Source organism: Myotis nattereri (genome assembly GCF_964212035.1).
Source record: "Myotis nattereri genome assembly, chromosome: 3".
NCBI classification, from domain to species: Eukaryota; Metazoa; Chordata; class Mammalia; order Chiroptera; family Vespertilionidae; genus Myotis; species Myotis nattereri.
In genome coordinates, this window is record NC_138077.1 from 33,527,415 (window position 1) to 33,553,161 (window position 25,747).

The following is a 25,747-nucleotide window of genomic DNA, read 5'->3' on the forward strand; positions in this document are numbered from 1 at the left end:
CTTCTCATTAAAACCTCAAGTCCAGTCATTCCAAACTTTTGGATTCTCAGAGACACATTGTAGAAAATCATATAACTTTGCAGCTTGTCATAGATTCCTGATCTCCTCTGACTTAATCCTATTTAGTCCTCTCTAATTTGTCTCTGTTGTCTGTCCAGTTTTTGGTTTCAAGTCTCAAATTCCTAAACTGCTTCCAACTCAATTAAAAATTCTAAGCTAAGGATTCTCTCAACTTACCTTCTACCATAGAAAGTCTCCCTGCCTATCTCAGTGGATCAGGTTCCCATGTGTTCAATCTAACCCTTTCCTTCTGTCTTCAGACCCTGATACTTTCATTCTTCCCTGGAGATCTCACATTGCCAATCACCATTAAATTACTTTCATTCTTGCTCTTTATGGGCACTTCCAATATCATCATGTTCAGTGTACATATTCTTTTACAAAGTGAAAATAAACCCGTGACTCTTCATTTTCCCCTTCTTTTCAAAGTAAATATTTTGGACACTGTGCCCACGTCTTCCCTCTTCCCTTTCATTTTTAAAAGACATTTTTATTAACGAGAGAGAGAGAGAGAGAGAGAGAGAGAGAGAGAGAGAGAGAGAGAGAGAGAACGCTTTGTTGTTCCTCTTATTTATGCATTTGATTGCATCGAACCTGCAACCTTGGCATATTGGGACGATGTTCTAACCAACCGAGCTACCCAGCCAGAGCCCCACTTCTTCCCTTTCCAATTTCACCTCTGCTTCTGGTTTTCTTGATATTTTTAATAGCTTTAGAATGTTTAGGTATTAGTTCTCTTAATTCTCTTTAAAAAGGCATATGCGGGATAATACCAGTTGTAGGTGATTTTAAGAGAGAAGGAAGTGATGAGCATCTTCTATGCTAGCAGTTCTCAACTGTTAGCTGCTCCATAAAATGACCTAGAAACTTAAATATACCAGTGCCCCAGGCATGGTCATTGTCTGAACCCCAGACAATTGTATCAGACTCTACGAGAGAAAATTTGGGCTTCCATACTAGTAAAATACTTCCCCTAGGTGACTGTAATTATGTCAGGAATCTATGAGTTTCATAAAATGTAATTCTTTCATTTGTACAGTGATACAAATTATAGTGTATAGTCTTATTTCTTGAAAATTCTTCTACTCACCCCTCTCCCACACTTTACCTCTATGGGCAGCTCAGTACTCCTTGAGATAGTCAGTGCCTGCCTTGTAACCTTCAGTGGCCCCCCTTTTCCACTCTTCCCCGACTTTTGATTCTCCCACACCCATCCCCACAACTCCTCCTCCCCCATGTTATGGGTGCTGAGCACACATAAGAATTATTGCTTTTTTTTTTCTGTGTCAATCAATGACTGCTCAAGTGCAGGATAGGGAGAGGGCTTAACGGGAGTCAGATGAGTCAGATCCCAGTCATTTGGATAGAAAGCCTCGATAGTAACAAGGGCCCATCAAATTGAGGAATCACCTTAGACATTCTTCCCATCTCCCACCTCTTTTTAATAATACTTAGCCTGAAAAATATTGTTAAATAAGTTCCTTTAACCAAAAATCAAGTCTTCTTTGTGTATCTTAAATATTTTAGATTCCACGGGGGTCAGGATGATGGTCACTGGAGTTAATGAAATCACAGTGAAATATGTAAGACGTCCTTTTCAATGTCCACTTAAAGGACACATTTCAGAAAAAGTATTTTGAGATATAAATGATACCAACACACTAATTTAAGAAAGAAAAAAATACATAACCTGAAAATGCAAATGAAGTCCTGGGACACAGGCAGTGACACCATTCCTTGTCTCTATTCTCTGACTCCTTGATGGCAGGGACCAGGTTTTATGTCTGGAGCCCCTGCATCCAGCTCTCTGTCAGGCTGAAACAGCTGGTAAATGTTAGGGATATCAATATACTTTTTTCTTATAATGGCAAATCCTGTTTTTCTAGAGATTTGTTTTATCTAGTGTTTAATTATAGGGATATATCTAATTTTACTATTTCATTTTTGAGGTTATGAGAGACATCCATTTTGTATTTTTCTGCTATGTAAGTTTGCCAGCATTAAAACAATCACGCTTATCATTGAAAACTTATTTGTCCTGGTGTCCCTGGGTAGAACTAAGATGGAAACAATCAAGTTAAAATCTGAAATGTTTAATTTTGTACCTGACAACTAAGACAAAATGAACTATTTCTAGCACAACAATTTGTACATTAGAATGAAAGCTTATATTTTTATCAAAAGCACTTAATAGTTCTAAATAGTGTTTGATTTAGATAATTGATAGAGTAGAAAGCAATGCATTATTTTGACCCTTTGCTCTGATTGAATTTCAAGTATCTAAAAAATGACACATTTTTAATATTAATCAAAGGGGAAAACAGATATGGATTAAAACAATGATGCTAAACAACGAATTGGGAAAAATCCTTGAGAGTGCTAAAGTTTTATTCTAAATAATACTATACAGAGAAATGGGGAATAATGACAACTTGTACATTAATTTAGAGTTCATCTTACTCTTCAACAAGCAATCCTTGCTGTTGGGCAACAGTTATTATCATTCCTACTTAATTGTGTTCTGAGGGGGTAAGCAAGTTGTTTAAAGTTGAAGCCACGTGAAACACAGAAATCTAATGCAAAATTTGGTGCTCTGTCCAACACAGCTCTGGGCCCATGTGGCCACCCAGGGCTGAGTGAGCTAAGTATTATATGGGAGTACTTACTGCTAACTTGCTAGAAGGGCCATGATAAGCATTTTCAAACCTAACTGTGGTGTGACACAAATTCTTGCTACTCAGAGTCATCCCTGGACTAGTAGCATGAGCGTATTTTGGAGGATTATTTGGAATGAGGTATCTGATTTCCCATCACAGACCTAACCCATCAGAATCTGCATATTTAACAATATTCTGATGCAATTATTACACACTTTAACATATGAAAAGTAATACTGTAAGAATTCTAGATGTGAACGGGCACCTCAATTTAGTCTCAGCCTTGCCACAAACTAGCTGTGGCACTTTAAGTTGTTGCTTTAAAAAAAAGACATTTTAGAGCATCAGTTTCTTTTTCTGTAAAAAGGGGGCACTGTCTCTGAGGGTTATTGTGATGCTTTTCTGAAGAAAAGGGCCCGGACCCCAGCAGGACTTAAGAAGCGCATACTGAATCCACATGCAAAGCCACAGAGGGGTAAAAAGACAGCTCAGGGACTCAGAAAATTTGGTGAGCTCTTGATTTCTTGATCATGTTGCACTAAGAACTATCTGTGTTAGAATCCATTTAAATTAAGCTTTCTGGGATGTCCACATTTTCATGCCCTAGAGATTTGCTACCGAATTATTCTCAGCAGAGCAATTATAGGTGAGGCTGCCCCGTAATGAGATATCTTTGCTACTTCATTAAATAAGCCCCCTTGGATGGGCTCCAAAATGGACCTGCCTCATACCAAATTCCATTACTCTGGAAAGTAATCTCATAAGAAGGCTCTGTGCAGGTTCACTCGTCCTGGATACCTAACGTTTACCATAAAGGGAATGTGTTCTAGAACAGTGATTCCCACAAGCTGGTTCTCAGACTGATGATGCCTTACTGATCTCCAAGGGGAAATAAAAAGTAAAGACAATTTAGTCAACTTTTCATCAAATTAAAATGGAATCTACAAAATCCTTCTTCTGGAGAATATGCTCTTTCTATTTGCTTTTTACCTCATTGGCCTTAAATTACTCCATATTTTTATTATGAAATAATGACGCCAATAGATGGTATCTTTTGTAATGTTCCTACAAATACAACAGCAACCCTCCTCCTTAAATTACAAAAAAAATTATGGGTCCTTGAAACCCCAAAATTCTAAACCATTCATATAGAAAAAAAACTGCCTAAGAGGGAATTATTTCCTCAGAAATTAGTGAGAGGCATAGAGCATTTTAAATGAGAGACCCAGCTGCAAAGTTTTAATTGGAGGGCAAATCTGTTCCATGTGGGCATATTACAGAGTGCCATGCTCCTCAAACTGCAATGTGCACAGAGACCACTTGGGATCTTGTTATAATGCAGATCCTGATTCTGCAGGTAGGGCCCGGTCCAAAATTCTGTTTTTCCAACAAAGTCACGCTTAGAGTGGCACAGGCATACTGGCTGAGCTGGTGAGTTCTAAGCCACATCACCCTGGTTAGCTCCTGGCTCTACTGCTTCTAGCTGTTGACCCTTGAGGAAGTTCCTTAACTTGTCTCTTCCTTAGTTTTCTCATTAGTAACACAAGGATAATTGTCTCATCTCATAAGCTTGTTGTGAGAATAAAATCTATATATATAAAAGCCTAACCGACCATTCGACCAATAGCTATGATGTGCACTGACCATCGGGGGCAGACGCTCAATGCACAGGCATGGAAACATGGAACAGACTGATGAATCACCGAGGGGAGAGGGTAGAGGGGAGGGAAGGAAGAAATTAACCAAAGATCTTATATGCATACTAGAGGCCCGGTGCACAGATTCATGTAGTGGTGGGGTTCCTCAGCCTGGCCTGTGGGGATAAGGCTGAAATGGCAGTCCAACATCCCCCGAGGGGTCCTGGACTGTGATAGGGTGCAGGCCAGGCTGAGGAACCCAAACGGTGCACGAATCCATGCACCGGGCCTCTAGTGGAATAATAAATGTAAAATACAGTGACATCTGACCTGTAGACAGAACTCCATAAATGTGAGTTATTACTCTAACTTCAAAAATCAGTGACTGAAGCACCAAAATATATTTTTTTAAAAGATTAATACTTTAAGGCAGAGGTCGCCAATCTTTCTGACCGCACGGACCATCAGTGGTCCATGGACAACCAGTTGGTGACTGCTGCTCCAAGGTTTCCTTAAGCCAGCAGTCAACCTTTCAGACCTCACAGACCACCGGTTAGCGACCACTGCTTTAAGGGGTTCCTATGTGATGAAATCAGAATTGAAAGTTCCATTTGGTAAAGGAAAAGCTGGATCAATGGGATTGTTTGAGGCTGTGAATTTTGAAGAGTGTGTATAGATTTAATTCTAATTCAAAAGGTGGAAGCCTCTTAACTACTAAGATCCTATGAGTAAGATTGAAATGATGATATTGTTTAGGTTACACGCCACAAACTTTGAAGAACCTTTTATGAGTGTTTTTCCTGTAAGGGACAAGAAAAACCTGATTAGTACATTCCCAAACCTTCAAGTTTTCTTATAGGTCTTTATTAATAATTATTCTTCTTCCTATGAAAGAGAAGCTAGATTGTTTATTAATTAGTTTTTTTCCTACTCTTTTTACTAACAGCTAAGCAATATATTGAAAGGAGTGTGTATTGCCTACTATGCAAATACAACCACATGGGGCCAGTGTCTTATATATTTCCTTCTAGAGAGCCCCTACTATTTTTTTTAATTTCTTTATTGGTTAAGGTATTACAAATGTGTCCTCATCCCCCCCATTAAACCCCCAACCTCCCCGCCTACCTCCCCCCCCCCCACTCATGGTCTCATCCCCCTGTTGTCCGTGTCCATTGGTTAGGCTTATATGCATGCATACAAGTCCTTTGGTTGACCTCTCCCCTTTACCCTCTCCCTCCCCTACTTTCCCTCTGGGGATTGATAGATACTTCTCCTCTAAAAAATTACAGGCAATAGCATCTAGGCATAAAAATTTAATTTAATATGAATTTTTACCTTCAGCTTATACCTTCTGCCCTGCTAGTGTGACTTCTGATGTGAATACAAACACAAGAGCAAATGACTGATTTTAATAAAACTTAACAAGGTCACAGAGCTCAGGATTAATCTTACCTACATAACTGGTTCAACTTTATACAGTAAAAAGAAAACATTGCAAAATAAGTTTAATTAAGCACATTTAATAAATGCCTCCTGTGTTCTGAAATCCCAAAAGACTAAAGTTGACTGCATTTTGGAAGCTGTTGTCTTATCAATCATTGCATACCATTTCATCTTAATCACTATAAAATATTATCATAAAAATGAGTTAATACTTTGTCAAGAGCACAGGGGAACTAACACACAAGCATAATATTCCTAAAGGCATTATTAGATGCACTGGAAATTATCATGTCAATTAATAAATACTTACAAATGTCCAGGGCCTTTCCTGGTTTTTTACTTTTCTGTTTCTGTATAGTCCTACCAGCTGTCTTTATAACACCCATTTAGCAAACATTTGTATGTTTTCCAATGCCTCGCAAGTAGCAAGCATTGTAATGGAAACTTGCTAGTTATCTCTCAGTATTATCTGTTCTACCCTTCTTCCTCAGTAATAGGACCTGAATGTTAGAAGCATCTGGAATGAAGACAATATATTTCAATCTCTCTTGTAGATTTGGGTGGCTACATTCTTCCATTTGGGTCAATGAAACAAAAATGGAAATGGTGTGTGCAACTTGTGTGAAGTGTGCTAACAGAGACACAACGTACCTCTGTCCTTCCTTTTCCCCCTTTTGATTGGCTAGACCAGTGATGGTGAACCTTTTGAGCTCGGCGTGTCAGCATTTTGAAAAACCCTAACTTAACTCTGGTGCAGTGTCACATATAGAAATTTTTTGATATTTGCAACCAGAGTAAAACAAAGATTTATATTTTTGATATTTATTTATATATTTAAATGCCATTTAACAAAGAAAAATCAACCAAAAAATGAGTTCGCGTGTCACCTTTGACACGCATGTCATAGGTTCACCATCACTGGGCTAGACTGTGGATTCAATGACAACAATAGGGGCTGGCATTTTAGGTCATGAGGTCAAAGCCACATCTTAAAGAATATAATCTGACACCCTGATGATCTCACCATACCTGCCCTTCTCTAACTACATTTATGTGAAAGAAAAATAAACTTCTCTCTTGCTTTAGAGTAGACACTGTTATTTTGGATTTTCTGTCACTTGCAGCCAAACCTAATCCTAACTTACACTCAAATAAATAGTCATTGATGCATCTATCTTTCAGGTATGATTCTTATCATTATGCCTTGGTCTTTGTCATCCATCCTATCTTACTCAAAGCCATGCTGGGACCAAAGGAAAAGAGAGAGATGATTAAGTGATACCTGAGAACACTCAGTATTGAAGAAGTTTAACTTAGGAGAAGTTAAAATCAGGAGGAGAAAGGGTTAAAGAAATTAAAAATTGTTTCTATTCCTAGTAGCTTTAGCTTATTAAGAGACATTCTAGGTAAGATTTCAAAGTTAACTCCCAAGATAATGAGACAAAAGCTAGACCAGATGTCTAAGCTAAGCTTAGGTCTCAAAATAATTACCTTTGTTAATTATCAGTAATTAGTGTCAGCATCCAATACTTTCCTAAAACTTTGTCAGGGGGATGTGGAGGTTGGGCAGAGAGAGAGAGACAGAGAGAGAGAGTTATGAGGGGTGGGGGTAGAGAATGACTGTATCATAAGAGAGAGTCAGAACACAAGCATTTTCTAGTACAATTATGTTTTGTGATCATTAAAACCTGATTCAAATGTTACAATTTTGAACACCGGGTTTTATGGAAAAACTGAATAGTTTCTTCCAGTTAATGCAGATAGCTTTTCTGTCTACTTCGGCTTAATTGGAAGTTTATATCCTTTCTTATTTATGCCTCTCTTTTTCCATTGACAAAATGATTATTTATACAGTAGGTCCTCGGGTTACATCGGAGATCCGTTCCTACAGCGCGAAGTAAGGCGATTTTCGCCGTAAGTCGGAACCCACCTACATAAGCACCTATGTCACTCACATGGAGCACATACACAGGAGTAATGAAGTGAAACAGTAAAAAAAATTTAAAAGAGAGATAACAATTCCTGACCTTTACTTGTGGTAAATAAATAATAAAAAACATAAAGCACATATGTACATATGTCAAAATGACGGAACTTTTTTTTAAAATAAATAAATGGGAGATGGCGACGTAACCACAAAACAACATACATCGAGTCCGATGTAACCCTAGGACTGCCTGCACCTTTAACTATGCCCTCTGTTCTCCCCACAAAAAAATATTTCAGCTGAAAATGGCCCTAGCAGAAGTGCCCAAGGGTCTTTCTGAAGTCTTTCTTTAACATCCTTTTCTCAGCAGAGGGCTGTCAGTGCTGTGTGGGTAGCTTGATTATTTGGGCACTTTATACATAGTACATCCCTCTTCCCTTCTTTGTGTAGATAACCCCTTATGGACAGAAATATTTACAGATGCATCTATTTGTGCTCCACCTCATCCTTTCATCTCTCTTCAGGCCTCTCTTTTTGCACTTAGAGTTTCTTTTTAAATATTTAGGGGCACCATTGTCTGGTATTGTCTATTAATAATTCATTGTAGATGTAGTCACTTTAACCTGCAAGTAAGAGTGGATATACTTTACTCTTTAAATCTCCATCACAAACATCTCACACTTGACTCCTGACCATCCCCCTGTCCCATGGCAGATCAGTCTCTATTCCTTCAAGCCACCTCTACTTAACTGTTTACTGGTTTGTCTCCCTCATCAGACTACTAAAGGAAAGAAACCATGTCTTGCCACATTTATAATATCTCCAGTGGCCACCAGGCATATATAGATAATGCATTGATATTTTTTGTGGTTAATGAAATATGTAGTTACCCATATTGCCAGACCAGTGGGACTTCTAGTTATACACTTTGATCCTTTTATAGAATTAGTGAGTCAAGAGATGAAGCAAATTTTCCTACCACTATTTTGTGTTTTAGTGGTGATTCTCAAGTTCATTTTAGTCCATGGGCTATTTTTTTTTTATAACAACACTAGAGGCCCCATGCACAAAATTTGTGCACGGGTAGCAACCCTAGTGACTGCTGGCTCGGGCCTCCCTTCCCCCTACTGCCTGCCACCACCACCCCCTGGTGGTCAGTGCATGTCTAACTCCCGGTTGGTCAAACTCCCACCTGTGGGGACACTTGGCATATTAGCCTTTTATTATATAGGATTATATAGGATAATGACTGACTTACCTGCCTGCACAAAGCTCACTAGGCTAGGAAGGAAAGTGCAGTTTGATAATAAAGTAAAATGGGTCATTTTGTTTTTAATAAGTATCATCTATAAATTATCAGCCCATACTAAAAAATAAAGATGGCTACATTTAATCATGAAGACTACATCAAAAGGGGACAATTCATATACTTACTAACTGCCTATGTCTAGAGAATCTATATTCTACCCACCACCGCTATACTAAAACGTTATGGCTTTTATAGGTATAAATTACAAAACCAACTGCACTTTTTTTTATATGTTATCATTCACTCAATGTTTGTTATCAGAGAAAATGCATGAGGTATGTCAAGTGCACACAGGCATTTTAATTTGCAGGCATATCTTATTTGCTTTATGTAAACTGGGAAACCACATAATCCTCATGTCATTCAATACTTTCACCCCATGATCACTACTCATTACAGTATGATCAGAGCTGCTCCATGTAATCACACCTGTTCATTTCACAGCCTCCTCTCACCAATCTATCTTTAATCCCATACCTCCAGTGCTGTTCTGAACTGTCCTGCTGCCACGGCGTATTTCTTTTGTCTGTAGCACAAGCTGGCGTCCTTTAAGGCTACTTGAAGCCATTTGTCAATCTGAGGCAGAAAGTTGAAATTAGGTCCATGCAAAGGGTCTACTATTTCAGCCTCTTGGCATGTTGGCTGAATCCCAGTGGATGTGAAGGACTCTACAAACTCATAGCTCACATCCTCTTCATCAACATAGACCAGCTTCACCTCCACATCCATGATGCTCTTTAAGGGGATGTGAGGCAGAGGCAGGGTGATCAATGGGCTGTCAAGTTCCATGATCTTTGCCTCCTTCCTTCCAGCTGGCTTTTCTTCACCTTCTGCCTTCCTTTTAAAGGCCAGTTTCTCTAAATCATTGCTTTGTTTTTCTTTGATGCTCTTTGCCATTTTTATTCTGTCGACTGTGGTTTCCACCAGTTTGTTGCCACAGCTTTTCTTAATCTCTTGTGGTATTTCCAGGATGCTGGGTGAGTTTGCTAAAGTGGACATTTTCTTGCTTATGTTTATCTTTGGAACCAGCTAATCAGAATAGATCCTATTTAACGGTATTCTCCAAACTCCTACTGCTTCCCGAATCCATTGATTTGCCCCCTGAAACTCCTATAAGGGTTAAAAGAAGAAAAAGAATTAAAACAATATTTTGAAATTCCAATGGTTTAAGACTATAGCCAAATTTATTTAAAACACTGTTTTACTCATTATAGGTATTTATTCACCATAAAGTAAAACTGTATGTACATCATCTGCTGTTTTACTAAGGAAGTGCATGTTTTAATCTCAAAATTCACCAAGCATTTGTTGAACACACATTTAGACAATGTCTTAAAAAGTACTCACTTATAGCTGAAAAACATTGAATGAACATGTTTATGGGGTACCCAAAACTCACTAAATAGGAAAAACTTTTACACAGCCACTGAGGACAAAGAAGACTAAAAAAAAAAAAAAAAAAATCTCGATATTAATTTCCTGAGAAAGGCAGGTGGTCTAGAACTCATTATAAAATATACTGCTAACCTGTATAATAGACTTGGGAGTTTAAAGAAACCACAGCTGCTTCCTCTGAAAAGCTTTTAGAAATGTTGTAAGCACAATGTTTCTTTAATTTGTTTCTTCTATTAGTAAGGAAAATCTCAAGTTTAAACCACTTTAAAGGTAACTATTATTCAGACCTGACTTGAAAGCAGAAGAATATGACCTTCAACCTCTCATTAATGTGGAGCCGCATATTCATCTTGATTCTGCTGTATTAATATTTTGTAGCAATGACTTCAATAGTGTATATTTGATGAAGACAAAGCATTTTCATAAATCACTAATGTTCAAAAAATATAATAACCAACAGCCTTTTGATTCAAAGGTTTCTGCACACTATCTATAGATTGGTTTAAAAATATAAAAGTCCTAAGACCTGATTATATAGTATGGTTGGTTCCTATTTTTAAAGACTTTTTCATCTATCATATTCTGTCCTGGAAACTACTCTGTAGGAGAAACAGGAAGAAGGAACACATTTTTCAAAGAATCTAAGGGATAGAGAGCTTAAGTTGCTTATTCAAGTCATGTTGTTGGTCACTAGCAGAATCTGGATTGCTATTTCCTCTCTGGAACTTGCCCTCACTACCTCCTAGCCTGGGAGTACTTCCTCCCTCTATAGAATTGGAGAGCTAATAGCAGACTTACATCAGAACACAAATAGAAGAGAAAAATGCAAGAAAGAAGGGCTGAGTAGAAGATTACAATGAGAAAAGAGCTAATATTCTTGCAGCTTTTCACTTACCACAAGGACAGTGCCTGACATCAAAGTCTTAAGTAGCTTTTCAAGATTGGTGATTATGTTAATATTGCTGATTATTTTTATTTGTTTGCTTGAAAGACAGCAGTTTGCTTATAGAAATCATTTAAAATGCACTGAATTTTGACCCAGTAATTTTTTTTGTTTTTTATTTTTCAATTACAATCGACATTAAGTATTATGTTTCAGGTGATAGTGATTAGGCATTTATGTAACTTACAAAGTGGTCTACCCCAATGAGTTTTAGCCCATCTGACCCTATACAGATATTATAATATTATTGACTATATTCCCTATGGTGTACTTTGTATTCCCATGAATATTTTATAACTAACAAGTTGCTTTTCTTATTCCATTAACCTTCAACTCAGCCTCCCAAACCCCCTTCCATCTAAAAACAATCATTTTGTTTTTTGTATATATAAGTCTGTTTGGTTTTTTTTGGTGTGTTTTTTTTTTTTGGTTTGTAGATTACACATATAAGCAAAATTATGTGGTATTTGTCCTTTTCTGCCAGGAAAACAAGTGATAAACAAATGGGACTGCATCAGACTAAAAGGTGTTTGTACAACAAAGGAAATCATCAACAAAATGAAAAGACAACCTACTGAATGGGAGAAGATATTTGCTAATGTTACATCAAATAAAGGGTTAATATCTAGAATTCATACAACTTAACACCAAAAAAGCAAACAACCCAATTAAAAATGAGGAGAGGGCCTAAATAGATATTTCTCTAAACAGGATACACAGATGGCCAATAGATATATGAAAAGGTGCTCAACGTAACTAATCATCAGAGAAATAAAAATTAAAGCTTCAATTAGAAATCACCTCACACATGTCAGAATTGCTATCATCATTAAGTCAACAAACAAAGTGTTGGCAAGAATGTGAAGAAGAGTGAACCCTCGTGCACTGTTGGTGGGATTGTAAGTTGATGCAAACATTATGGAAAACAGTATGGAGGTTCCTCAAAAAATTAGAAACAGAATTACCTTACCACCCAGCAATTCCAGTTCAGGGTATTTATTGAAGAAATCCAAAACACTAATTCAAAAATATATATGCATCCTTATGTTCACTGCAGCACTATTTACAATAGCTAACCTACAGAAGCAACCTAAGTGTCCATCAATAGATGACTGGATAAAGAAGACGCGGTACTATATACATTGGAATATTAGTGAGTTATAAAAAAGAATGAAATATTACCATTTGTGACAACATGAACAGATCTAGAGGTTACTATGCTAAGTAAAACAAGTCATATCCAGCAATTCATTTATTTATTTTTTGAGGATGCACAGCTCCAATTCCATGCAGGGGACAGGAGAAGGGTCCCAGGAAAAATAGTTCACTCTCTAAAGTTTCATTCAGCTTGGGGCCCAGGGGAGGGTCTGCACTTGACACACAAGGGGCTGGATTTCTAGCAACTCCCATCTTCCCCTGGCAGATAGAATCCCCAGTGATTTTCACAGCCAGATGTTATGTGAGCTACTTTTCCCAGCTCTGGTGCTGTGGACTAGGGAGCCTGCATGGAATTGAGACCCTTTGCTCCTTAGCAGGAGCTTTTGTAGCTGTGATAGCTCTCCAGATTCTCAACCACTGCACATGGGTGCAGGGTCAAACTCTTCACATCTCCACTCTTCCTACCAGTCTCAGTGTGACTTCTTCTATAAATCCTTGGTTATAAGACTTCTGTCCTGCTAGTCATCAGTTCATTATTCAGGTTGATTGTTTGTTCTATAATTTAGTTGTAATTCCAGTATGGTCCTGGAAGGAAGTGAGTGTAACTTCTACCTACTTTACTGCCATCTTGTATCTTCTCCCCAGTAATTCTTAAGAAGAGTAAAGGAAGAACCAAAACAGTACCTATGACTCTAACCTCTGAGGCACTTTCCTCATCCCCACAATTGTACATTTCTGTCACCAGATAAGGTTGAGTTCAAATGTGGACATGTCAAAAAGCCTACTGTGAGGTCATTATTGTATTAGAGAGATCAAATTCCCATAATTCCAACAACAGCCATCTTGGATATTAATTTGCAAAAGTTTAATACTAGAATAATATTTCCCCAGTGATTGATACTGATGTACTAGAGTTGTGTTTCTGCAGGGTGAAACACCTAACAGAATAAAATTTTTGGCAGCCTGTGTTATGCTTAATAATTAAGGAGATCACCATGGCTGAAAATCATAGGCCCCATCCACACAGCTTTACTTTGATCAAGGCCCTGTTTTCTTTCCTCTCTTGGAATCATTTCTGGCATCCAATATATCTTTTGTTCCATTAATGGGGCTAGTTGGAGTGGTGAGGAAGAATCTGTCTTGGCCATCACTCTATCATGTTTGCTCTTGTGGCATATACGCTTTGAGTTGAGTGAAAATTAGCTTCAGTTCTTGAATTAAGATGTCTCATGGATGGACACTTGGGATATGCATCTATACCAAAAAGTTTCTTTCAGTAGCCGACATGCAGAAAAGAAAGTAGCACAACGCCAACACCCCATACATGCCTTGTATTTTTTTTTAAGTGTCATATGCAGTTTTGAGTAAAATTTATATGCCACACAGTTCCAAGTAAAGCTTGATTCTGATTGATGTTATAGAAATTTTATATGTACTAGAGGCCCAGTGCACAAAATTCATGTGGGGGGGTCTCCCTCAGCCTGGCCTGCACCCTCTCCAATCTGGGACCCCTCGGGGGATGTCTGACTGCCTCTCGCAATCTGGGACCACCGGCTCCTAACCCCTCTGCCTGCCTGCCTGATCACCCCTAACTGCTCCCTTGCTGGTCTGATCACTCCTAACCACCTGTGCCTCACCCCGCACCTGGGACCAGGGCTTCTCTCCCTCTGGCCGGCTGCAGGCACCCAGGACCCGGGCCAGCTTCGCCTGGGCCGGCCACAGGGGACCATGGGCAGGCGGCTTTGCCCGGGCCACAGCTGCAGGCACTGGTGCCTGGGACCACGGGGCAGGCAGCTTGCCACTCTCCCGGGCTGCAGGCACAGCCGCTAGCACATGGGACCACAGGGCATGCAGCTTGTCCCTCTCCCGGGCTGCAGCCTGGCTGGTCCCCATTCCTCTCTTGTGAGCTCATTTGTGCCTGGCTGGTCCCCATTCCTCTCTCCCCAGTGTTGAGTATCTGAATAGTTCTGGTGCGAAGGTGCAAAGGCTTGAAGGCATGAGGGTGTGACAAACATTTGCATATTAGCTCTTTATTATATAGGCTATGTCCCTTTCTTGGTTCAATGCTATCTGTGAAGCCAAAGAAATGTGAATCTCTTGAAAACTGTTTAAAGCTCAAAATACCTGATTTTAAGGATCTCTGATTCATATCCATTCTTAAAATAGACTGCAAAAAATATAAACAGGAAATTTTGCTGGGTGAGCTATTCCAAAATTTTCATGATATGTCCCAGGTATCTTTTCTGAACTCTCTCTCTACTTCAAGCACCAGTGGCTAAAATGTGTCAGATTGTCTATAATTGGTTATACTTAGCAACATTTTTAGCATTATCTATCTCTTTTAACCCTCTTTCACATCCCTTAAATACATACAAATGTATAAACTTATCTTTACAACCACTTCTGCTAGAAGGTTCTCTCTCTTTAAATCCCTCTCTCTCTCTCTCTCTCTCTCTCTCTCTCTCTCTCTCTGCCTCCCTTCCCCCCTCCTATCTTCTGCCTATTTTTCCTTCAAACTTCTCCACACCATTCTTCCTCCCAGATGTCACCCACACTTCCCCACATCTTTTCTCTTTACAAGGAAGAATGTTTTCTTGTTTTATGAAACAGGCTTCTGAATAATTCTGCATCAGTCCTTAAACCTCTATATAGAAATCATAATTTTGATTTTCAGTGCATATTTATATACAAAACAATAATAGAGAAGGGCAAAGTGTACATGGTATATAGAGCACTCAGAAAGAATAAATTCGTAAGAAAATATTTCATTTCAAACACCTGAAAGGTCAATTACTACAAATTTGTCCAAGAGACAATAATTCATGTCCCTGTAAAAACCTAGAAAAAATATCCTATTATCTAAAAGTGGCCTAGACGTGCAGGCTGAAAAAACATGGCCATACCCAACCAATATTTTTAATGTTGGTTACAAATCAAACCTCAGCTTCAGATTTAGAGCCTGTTCTTTATAAAAACTGTTTCACAGGAGAGTTTTAGATCTGCTCTCCTACAGCTCTTAAACAAATTATAAAACTCCATTTAAATAATCTGGAATTCAAGGCCTTTCACCATCTAGCCCAATGTGTTTCCAGACTTATTTAGCACTCCTTCTGTAAACTACTCTGAAGTCAATTTGAAATTCTTGTTACTTGCAAAAGATACTCATTTCAGTCTGTCTACTAAGAATTCTCCATCTTTATATTCCCACCTCATTCCACCTGTCCAAACCTAGCCAGAAGTTATCCATCTCTCCTTCCTCAGAATACCAATGGCATTTAAAGCACTTATTTTATACATTGCAGTTATGTATGAATGACTTATTTCTTCCAATAAACTCTCTAAAAGCAAAAATATGCTTTACCTATCTTGACATTAGTTCAGTGGTTTGCATAGGTAGGCATTCAATGGATGTGGATCAATATGGATGCTGTGAATCAAAGGCTAATTTACAAATTTTAAGAGGAACAAAATTGGATTTTCCTTAAGGTATGGCCTGTAAATTTTTAAAAGTTGTTTCTGAGGTGTTTTGCTAGATTTCTGTTTGTTTGTTTTATATTTGGTCCTGGATAAAACATATTTTCTTCTTTGACAGTTCAAATGAGTAATGTACAAACTAGATTTAAACTATCAGTCTCTTCATTTCTTTTAGTAGTCAAGTTGATTAACATGACATTAGTCAGTGTTCTGAGGCATTGTGTTACACTTTAATCATGACTTCAATAAAAATGCTTTGAGAGAAAACTACCAACAGTACTCACTGATAACATTCTGTGAAAATGCCCATTCTTTAATTAAGAAGACAGCACTGTAAAATTGATTTCCTCCCAGAGAAAAAAAAATGATCTCCAGCAAATATTGATATGAAACATTAGAACAATCTCCAGGGTTTTATAATAAATACAGGTACAAGAAACAAAGGGAGGTTAATGTTCAATCATTTCCAGCGGGTAACCATTTAAAATCTATTTGCTGGATTTTCAACACATTTATTTTGTTCTTCAAGCATTTCATCAAGCATTCTGTTCTACGTGGGAGTTTCTATTGCTTCATAGATACAATCAGTGGTCTATGTGGCTATTAGTAGCACAGATTATTTATTGGAATTTCAATTGAAATAGGCAGCTCCAACATGGGAAATTCAGAAAAAGAGAATCCTTTAAAAATGTGCTCTCTGAAACATTCACCATCACAGTTGCCATGGTTTTCTTTTTTTTGAAAGGATCTAATTTTAACTTGCTGTTAAATGTAACCAGAGAGACATTATAAGGAAAAACATCTTGCTTGTTAGTCCACTAGTACACCTTGATATTTTAAAAACACCCTACAAAATATTTCTTCAATCCAATAATTATTTATTGAACACCCACTCTGAGCAATGTATTGTGCTACATATTACAAAGGAGACGGAAAATGAATTAGAAGGGTCTTGGCACTCTAGAGCCCGCAGTTGGAGATGGGTGAAGGTTGAGGAGGGGAGATGTACAGATAAATAACCTCATACAGAGGAGACACTCTCAGACTGTGAACTGCTGAGGTGGAAATGTATCACAATCCTTTTTCTACACTGATGTCAAGTTCTTTCAGGGCCTGGAATGTAAGAGGCCCTCAGTGAACATTTGTTATGGGTTAAGTGCGTAGCTGAGGTGAGCACTGTGGTAGCAATAATGGACATGCTTCGGTGGGAACAGGGGCTGATGCAGTTTCAAGAGATTTACTTGTTATAAGAGCCCAACTGGGAGGTGTCCCTACATAGGCAATTTTTCTTTTCTTTCTTCCAGGTACCCATAAGGCACTATTTCCAGAAGGAAGAGTGAAATTGGCTCACAATGCTCATTAAGAAACACAAAATGAAACATACGATGCAGTGTTATAAGAATAATAATAACCGGCAGGTACTCCAAGTGTACACAGTTTTCTCACTGGGTTATCCCATTTGTTTCTCAGAACACTTCTCCTTAAATACCATTACCCTCATTTTACTGAGGAAACCAAGAGATTAGACAACTTGAAGGTGATCCCCGAGAAAGTTTACCAGACTTAAGTCTAGAACTCAGCACATTTTGGACTGTAGGGTAATAAACTCCTGTGTACTGGACCACCATTGATTGGGATTTGTACTTCCCCTACCTTAATATTTTTCTGTTATTTTAACAGCTAGCTATGTAACTTTGCTGTTTGATTGGGTGGGACTCCTTTTAAAATGGTAACAAAATAAATTGGTCATTAATGTTTAGCAAGTATATGAGAAAAACATAAGTTTTTAGGTGTTCTTTTTAAATAAGATTTTTAGTTGCAAGTGTAAGTATGACACTGTTATATTCCGGCAGTCATTAAATTCAGAAAAAAAAATTGATGTGGACATTAAACTTCCATATGAGTGGGTTCCAGGGATTTCAAATTCGAAATTGCCAAACCATTTGCTGATCACTGAGTCACCAAATGGGAATAATGGTATCAAAGCAACCGTCCTTGTTTGTACCTGGTACACTGTGAACATTTGGCATGTTGCATCAGAGAGAGCATTAGAAAGAGGCTCCATCATGGGATTATGTAGTGGAAAGAGCATTCCATTTGGAGCTGCAAGGAAGGTTTGAATTCTAGATTTACTATTTATTAACTGTATGTTGTAGGAGAAATTGTCCGACCTCTCTAAACTTCATTTCCCTCCTTTGGAAATGGGAATGATCAAATACAAGAGAATCGTGTGAAAATCAAATGAGAGACTTTATGTAATGGCACATAAATTAAGAGAAGAAATGAGGTAATTACATAAGTAGCCTCTTTGAACAACCCTCTACTCTTTCCAAGGCTAAAGTCTTTTATCTGGATCCCACCTCTCCATCCTCTCAACGACTGGGCTCTTGCTATAGTCATCTTTCCATATCACCTCCCCTGTTCTGCTTAATCCTGTTATTGCACACACTGATCTAGCAACACTTTCCTTTTAAGAAAAACAAACAAGCAAATTTCCTTGCCTCCACCTCTCCTTCCTGCTGCTACCCTATCTCTGTTGCCTATGCTGCACAATGACTGAATCATTTTTTAACATTCTGTCTCCACTTTTTTATATCACATATTCTCTTCCCAATCCACTCTCTTGAGGCTTCAGTCCCTTCCATTCATTCTATTTAGACTGCTCTGGAGGTCTGGCAGATGACAACCTCGGGATGGCAACATGAAAGTCATCATGAGCAATCTTTCTAGAGGACACTCTCTTTTGTGGAGCCCTCGCCCACCTTCTCTGATACCACCGTCATCTGATTTTTCTATCACTTCACTGGAGACCCATTTTCAGTCTTCTGGGTTGGCTCTTGCTCTTCTGTTCTACCCAAGAGCTGGAGCCACTTCTTTTCTCCAACTACATTCTCTCCTTAGGTAATTTGTCCAGTCTTATAGCTTCAAATACTGTCATATGCTCTTAACGCCCAGGGTACAAACTCTAGCCCTGTTTCTCAGTCTTTGAGAAACAGCGATCAGGCTATCAATCCCCAGAAGGAAAGTAGGGGAGGGCGGGGGTAAGGGGAAGAGATCAACCGAAGGACTTGTATACATGTATATAAGCCAAACCAATGGACATGGACAACAGGAGGATGGGAGCATGAGTTTGTGTGTGTGGGGGAGGTTGGGGGTTAATGGGGGGAATGAGGACACATTTGTAATACCTTAACTAATAATAAAAAAAACAAAAAAACAAAACTCTAGCCCTTATATACTCCCAGAACTTCCTAATTGTATACCCAATTGTCTGTGACATATCTATTTGGAATACCCTAGTATGCATCTTAAAATTAACAAGCCCCAAATAGATCTCTTAATTCCCATCACCTCAAATTGCCCCTCTCCTAGTCTTCTCCATTCCAGTACATGCCCCCACATCTATGCCACTGGCCAGGACAGAAATTTATAAGCTATTTGCATTTCCTTCTTTCTCTCACTTAACCCACATCTTCCATTCCATCATCAGACCCTGTAGACTTTCTTTCAAAGGTCCACCTCTTTGCATATCTATGACAAGACCCTCCTCCAGACCCCATGATCTCATGTCTAGATAATTGCAATTACTTCCTCCAACACAGCAGTCTCAGTCATCCTTTCAAATGAAAGTCAGATCCCACTAAGTTCTCCTTTAAACCTTTGAATGGTTGCCCCTAACACCTAGAATAGAATGCAAATCCCTTATGCCTCTGCTTCCTCTAAAATTTCATCACTTGTTTTTCTTCCTTTATCTACTATGTTCCAGCCACCTGGCTTTCATTTTGTTCTGCCTTTGCAATAGTTGGGCTGGAATAGTCTCTCCACTATTTTTCATGGTTATTCAGATCATAGCTTAAATCTATGTTCCCCAAGAAACCTTCTCTGAATTCAAAAGTAACCACCCCTCAGTCATATATTGATTTTAAATCTCTTCATACTCCTATCACAGCACTATTTACTTATGTACATTTCATTCATATCTTCCTCCACCATAATTTAAGCTCCATGAGAGAATGTGCCTTGTATGCCCAGTTCACTGCTATATATTCAGAATGTGCTCGACAAAGAGTAGACACACAATAAATATCTGTTTACTGGATAAATGATATTATTGTATCTTATCTGATTGTATATCTAATAAAAAATCAAAATTATCTTTTTTTTATTTCCTGCTGTACCATATTACAAATGCTTATTAGGAAGTTTAGTGGGAGTCAAGTACACATAAGGTAGCATTTTACAAATTGGCTTCATATTGGAAAATTTGTAATTGCTGGTCCTTCCTTCCTTCCTTCCTTCCTTCCTTCCTTCCTTCCTTCCTTCCTTCCTTCTTTCCTTCCTTCCTTCCTTCCTCCCTCCCTCCTCCCTCTCGTCCTCCCCCTTCCCTCCCTCTGTCTCCCCCCCTTCCTTTATTTCTTCTATTTTTATTATGTACCACTCTAAATAAAGAATATTTATAATGCAGTTACCCTGATCTCTTTTATTTTAGTCTGTGTTAGGAAGTAAATAATTTTCCCAATTCTTTCTTGACATAAAGTATGGCTCATTCAGAACCGAAAGCAAAATCAGAAAAATCAATCTTTTTTGGGAAGTGATAATGGTACAACTTGCTATCTTTATGAGTGTGGTCCATGGGGACACAACTGTACTTCTCTAAAATCCATCATCTAATTTGATTGTAAAAACAATAACTCATTGGCCATGGCAGGAATATGAGGGTAAGAGTGTAATGTTTCAATGTAAAGGTCAGAGACCTTTGGCTACATTCCTTCTTGAAACATAAATGCAATCGGGCCGCCAAATTCATGGGCATCCTAGAGAAAGTTTTAAAGTTGTTCTGTTTCTTTGCAAACATTTATTTGTCTTTCTATAAAAGTGATCCAAGTTTCTATTTGCTTAAGAGGCTAACACTGTACAGATATGTAAGGAAAAAAATTTTTCTTTAACTTTGGTCCACTCTTTAATTCTGTTGATATAGGTCTTAATTCTTAGAATTTCTTATTTTATTTCTTAAACTATAACTCAGAATTGTAGGAAGATAGATATGAAGAGGATTTCAACATATTCTAATCTAATCTCCTTAATTTGCTGATGAAGAAAGGGAGTCTTGGGCAGGTGAAATGATCTGCTCATGTCACACAGCAGATCAGTGTTATTTTTTTAAATTGTTTTATTGCTTAAAGTATTACAAAGGGTATTACATGTATGTCCTTTTTTTCCCCCTGCCCTTGACAATCCCCTGGCCTCCCCTACCCCCCAGTGTCTTATGTCCATTGGTTATGCTTACATGCATGCATACAAGTCCTTCGGTTAATCTCTTAACCCCCTCCCTCCTGCCCCCCAACCCTCCCTGGCCTTCCTGTGCAGTTTGACAATCAGTTTGAGGCAGCTCTGCCTCTGTAACTATTATTGTTCATAAGTTTATAATGGTCTTTATTATCCATGAATGAGTGAGATCAGGTGGTATTTTTCCTTCATTGACTGCCTTACTTCACTTAGCATAATGCTCTCCAGTTCCATCCATGCCATTGCAAATGGTAAGAGTTCCTTCTTTTTTACAGCAGCATAGTATTCCATCGTGTAGATGTACCACAGTTTTCTAATCCATTCATCTACTGATGGGCACTTAGGCTGTTTCCAGATCTTAGCTATGGTGAATTGTGCTGCTATGAACATATGGGTGCACATATACTTTCTGATTGGTGTTTCTGGTTTCTTGGGATATATTCCTAGAAGTGGGATCACAGGGTCAAATGGGAGTTCATTTTTAGTTTTTTGAGGAAACTCCATACTGTCTTCCATAGTGGCTTCACCAGTCTGCACTCCCACCAGAAGTGCATGAGTGTTCCTTTTTCTCCACATCCTCTCCAGCACTTGTCGTGTGTTGATTTGTTGATGATAGCCAGTCTGACAGGTGTGAGATGGTACCTCATTGTTGTTTTGATTTGCATATCTCCGATGATTAGTGACTTTGAACATGTTTTCATATGTCTCTTGGCTTTCTGAATGTCCTCTTTTGAGAGGTGTCTATTTAGATCCTTTGTCCATTTTTTGATTGGATTGTTTATCTTCCTTTTGTTAAGTTGTATGAGTTCCTGATAAATTTTGGAGATTAGGCCCTTATCAGATATAACATTGGCAAATATGTTTTCCCACACAGTGGGCTTTCTTGTTGTTTTGTTGATGGTTTCTTTTGCTGTGCAGAAGCTTTTTATTTTGGTGTAGTCCCATTTGTTCATTTTCTCTTTAGTTTCAAGTGCCCTAGGAGCTGTATCAGTAAAGAAATTGCTTCGGCATATGTCTGAGATTTTGTTGCCTTTGGATTCTTCTAGAATTTTTATGGTTTCCCGTCATACATTTAAGTCCTTTATCCATTTTGAGTTTATTCTTGTGTATGGTGTAAGTTGGTGGTCTAGTTTCATTTTCTTGCATATATCTGTCCAATTTTGCCAACACCATTTACTGAAGAGACTATCTTGGCTCCATTGTATGTTCTTGCATCCTTTGTCAAATATTAATTGAGCATATTGGTTCGGGCCAATTTCTGGGCTCTCTATTCTATTCCATTGATCTATATGTCTGTTCTTGTGCCAGTACCAGGCAGTTTTGAGAACAGTGGCTTTGTAATACAGCTTGATATCTGGTATTGAGATCCCACCTACTTTGTTCTTTCTCAGGATTGCTGCAGCTATTCGGGGTCTTTTTTTATTCCAGATGAATTTTTGGAGAGTTTGTTCTAAATCTGTGAAGTATGCCATTGGTATTTTAATGGGAAGTGCTTTGAATTTATAGATTGCTTTGGGTAGTATGGACATTTTAATGATGTTGATTCTACCAATCCATGAACACGGTATGTTCTTCCATCTGTTTATGTCTTCCTCTATCGCTTTTTTCAACATCCTGTAGTTTTCTGAGTAGAGGTCTTTTACCTCTTTAGTTAAGTTTATTCCTAGGTAGCTTAATTTTTGTGGTGCAATGGCAAATGGGATTGTTTTTATAATCTCTCTTTCTGAAAGTTCACTATTGGTGTATAGATTTGCCTCAGATTTCTTGGGGTTAATTTTGTATCCTGCTACATTGCCAAATTCATGTATTAAGTCTAGTAGTTTTTTGATGGAGTCTCTAAGGTTTTGTATGTATAATATCATGTCATCTGCAAATAAGGACAGTTTTACTTCCTCTTTTCCAATTTGGATGCCTTTTATTTCTCCTTCTTGTCTAATTGCAATGGCTAATACTTCCAGGACTATGTTGAACAGGAGTGATGAGAGTGGGCATCCCTGTCTTGTTCCTATTCTTACGGGAAATGGTGTTAGTTTTTGTCCATTGAGTATGATGTTGGCTGTGGGCCTGTCATATATGGCTTTTATTATGTTGAGGTATGATCCTTCTACTCCCACCTTGCTGAGAGTTTTTATCAAAAATGGGTGTTGGATTTTGTCAAATGTTTTTTCTGCATCAATTGATATGACCATGTGGTTTTTTTCTTTCAATTTGTTTATGTGATGTATCACGTTTATTGATTTGTGGATATTGTACCATCCTTGCATCCCTCAGATAAATCCTACTTGGTCATGGTGTATGATCTTTCTGATGTACTGCTGGATCCGATTTGCTAAGATTTTGTTGAGGATTTTGGCATCTATGTTCATGAGGGATATTGGCCTGTAATTCTCTTTCATTGTGTTGTCTTTACCTGGTTTTGGTATTAGGGTGATGCTGGCTTCATAGCATGAGCTTGGAAGTGTTCCTTCCTCTTGGATTTTTTTGTAGTAGCCTGAGGAGGATAGGTTTTAGTTCTTCCTTGAATGTTTGGTAAAACTCCCCTGTGAAGCCGTCTGGTCCTGGGCTTTTGTTTGATGGAAGCTTTTTGATGACTGCTTCAATTTCTTCCATAGTTATTGGCCTACTGAAATTTTTAGATTCTTCCTGATTGAGTTTTGGAATGTTGTATTTTTCTAGTATTTTTCTAGGAATTTGTCCATTTCCTCCAGGTTGTCTAGTTTGTTGGAGTAGAGCTGTCCATAGTATTTTTTTAACAATCATTTGTATTTCTGTGGGGTCTGTTGTTATTTCGCCTCTATCGTTTCTGATTTTGTTTATTTGGGTCCTCTCTCTTTGCTTCTTGGTGAGCCTGGCTAGAGGTTTGTCAATCTTGTTTATCCTTTCAAAGAACCAGCTCTTGGTTTCATTGATTTTCTGTATTGTTTTTTTGGTCTCTATGTCATTTATTTCTGCTCTAATCTTTATTATCTCCTTCCTTCTGCTCACTCTGGGGTTTTCTTGTTGCTCTCTTTCTAATTCTTTGAGTTGTAGAGTTAGATGATTTACTACCATTTTTTCTTGTTTTTTGAGATAGGCCTGTAGAGCTACAAACTTCCCTCTCAGAACTGCTTTCATTGTGTCCCATAGGTTTTGGATTGTTCTGTTTTCATTGTCATTAGTTTCCAGGATGTTTTGAATTTCTTCTTTGATCTCACTGGTAACCCAATGAATATTTAATAACATGCTATTCAGCTTCCAGGTGTTTGAGTATTTTGGGTTGTTTTTATTGTAGTTTATTTCTAATATTATGCCCTTGTGGTCTGAGAAGATGCTTGGTATAATTTCAATCTTCTTGAGTTTGGGGAGACTTTGATTGTGACCCAATATGTGGTCTATTTTTGAATATGTCCCATGAGCACCTGAGTGGAATGTATATTCCGTGGCTTTGGGGTGAAGTGTTCTGAAGATGTCAATTAAATCCATCTGATCTAGTGAGTCATTTAGGATTGCTGTTTCTTTGTTGATTGTTTGTCTAGAGGATTTATCCAGTGATGTCAGTGGTGTATTAAAGTCCCCTACTATGATTGTATTGTTGTTCGTCTCTCCTTTGATATCTTCCAGGAGTTTTTTTTATGTATTTGGGTGCTCCTGCATTGGGTGCATATATGTTTACCAGGGTTATATCTTCTTGTTGTATTGATCCCTTTAATATTATGAAGTGGCCTTCCTTATCTCTTGTTATGGCCTTCACTTTGAGGTCTATTTTGTCTGATATAAGTATTGCTACCCCAGCTTTCTTTTCATTTCCATTTGCCTGAAAGATATTTTTCCATCCCTGCACTTTCAGTCTGTGTGAGTCCCTTCTAATGAGGTGGGTCTCTTGTATACAGCAAATGTATGGGTCATGATTTTTTATCCATTCAGCCACTCGATGTCTTTTGGTTGGAGCATTTAGTCCATTTATATTTAAAGTTATTATTGAAAGGTACTTGTTTGTAGCCATTTCTTTTTTTGTGTGGCTGTTTTCTTTCTGAGCTTTTTATTTCTTCTTTTTACACCAGTCCCTTTAGCATTTCTTGCATTGCTAGCTTGGTGATGATAAACTCCCTTAGCCTTTTTTGTCTGTGAAGCTTCTTACTTCCCCTTCTATTTTGAATGATAGCCTGGCTGGATAGAATATTCTTGGATTCAGTCCTTTGCTTTGCATAACTTTGTAAATTTCCATCCATTCTTTTCTGGCCTGATGTGTTTCTGTTGAGATATCATTTGATAATCTAATGGGAGATCCCTTGTATGTAACTTTCCATCTCTCTCTTGCAGCCTGTAAGATTCTCTCTTTGTCCTGAACATTTGCCATGGTAATTATGATGTGTCTTGGTGTGGGTCTTTTCGGGTTCACCTTGTTTGGGACTCTCTGGGCTTGTGTGACTTTTTTCTTCTCCACCTCAGGGAAGCTTTCTGATATTATTTCTTCGAATA

At 38.2% G+C, this 25,747-nt stretch overlaps 1 protein-coding gene across 1 annotated transcript in view; it reads right to left on the reverse strand.

The window, feature by feature from the left end:
- The window catches only part of SPATA16 (spermatogenesis associated 16), a gene marked incomplete at both ends in the record, with an annotated part of 199,056 nt that extends 188,933 nt beyond the window's left edge, over nt 1–10,123 (reverse strand). The window contains 3 exon segments of the mRNA XM_081085766.1: nt 9,511–10,062; nt 10,066–10,080; nt 10,082–10,123. Coding sequence (XP_080941892.1) covers nt 9,511–10,062; nt 10,066–10,080; nt 10,082–10,123 — 609 coding nt within the window.
- Nucleotides 10,124–25,747: the final 15,624 nt, after the last annotated feature.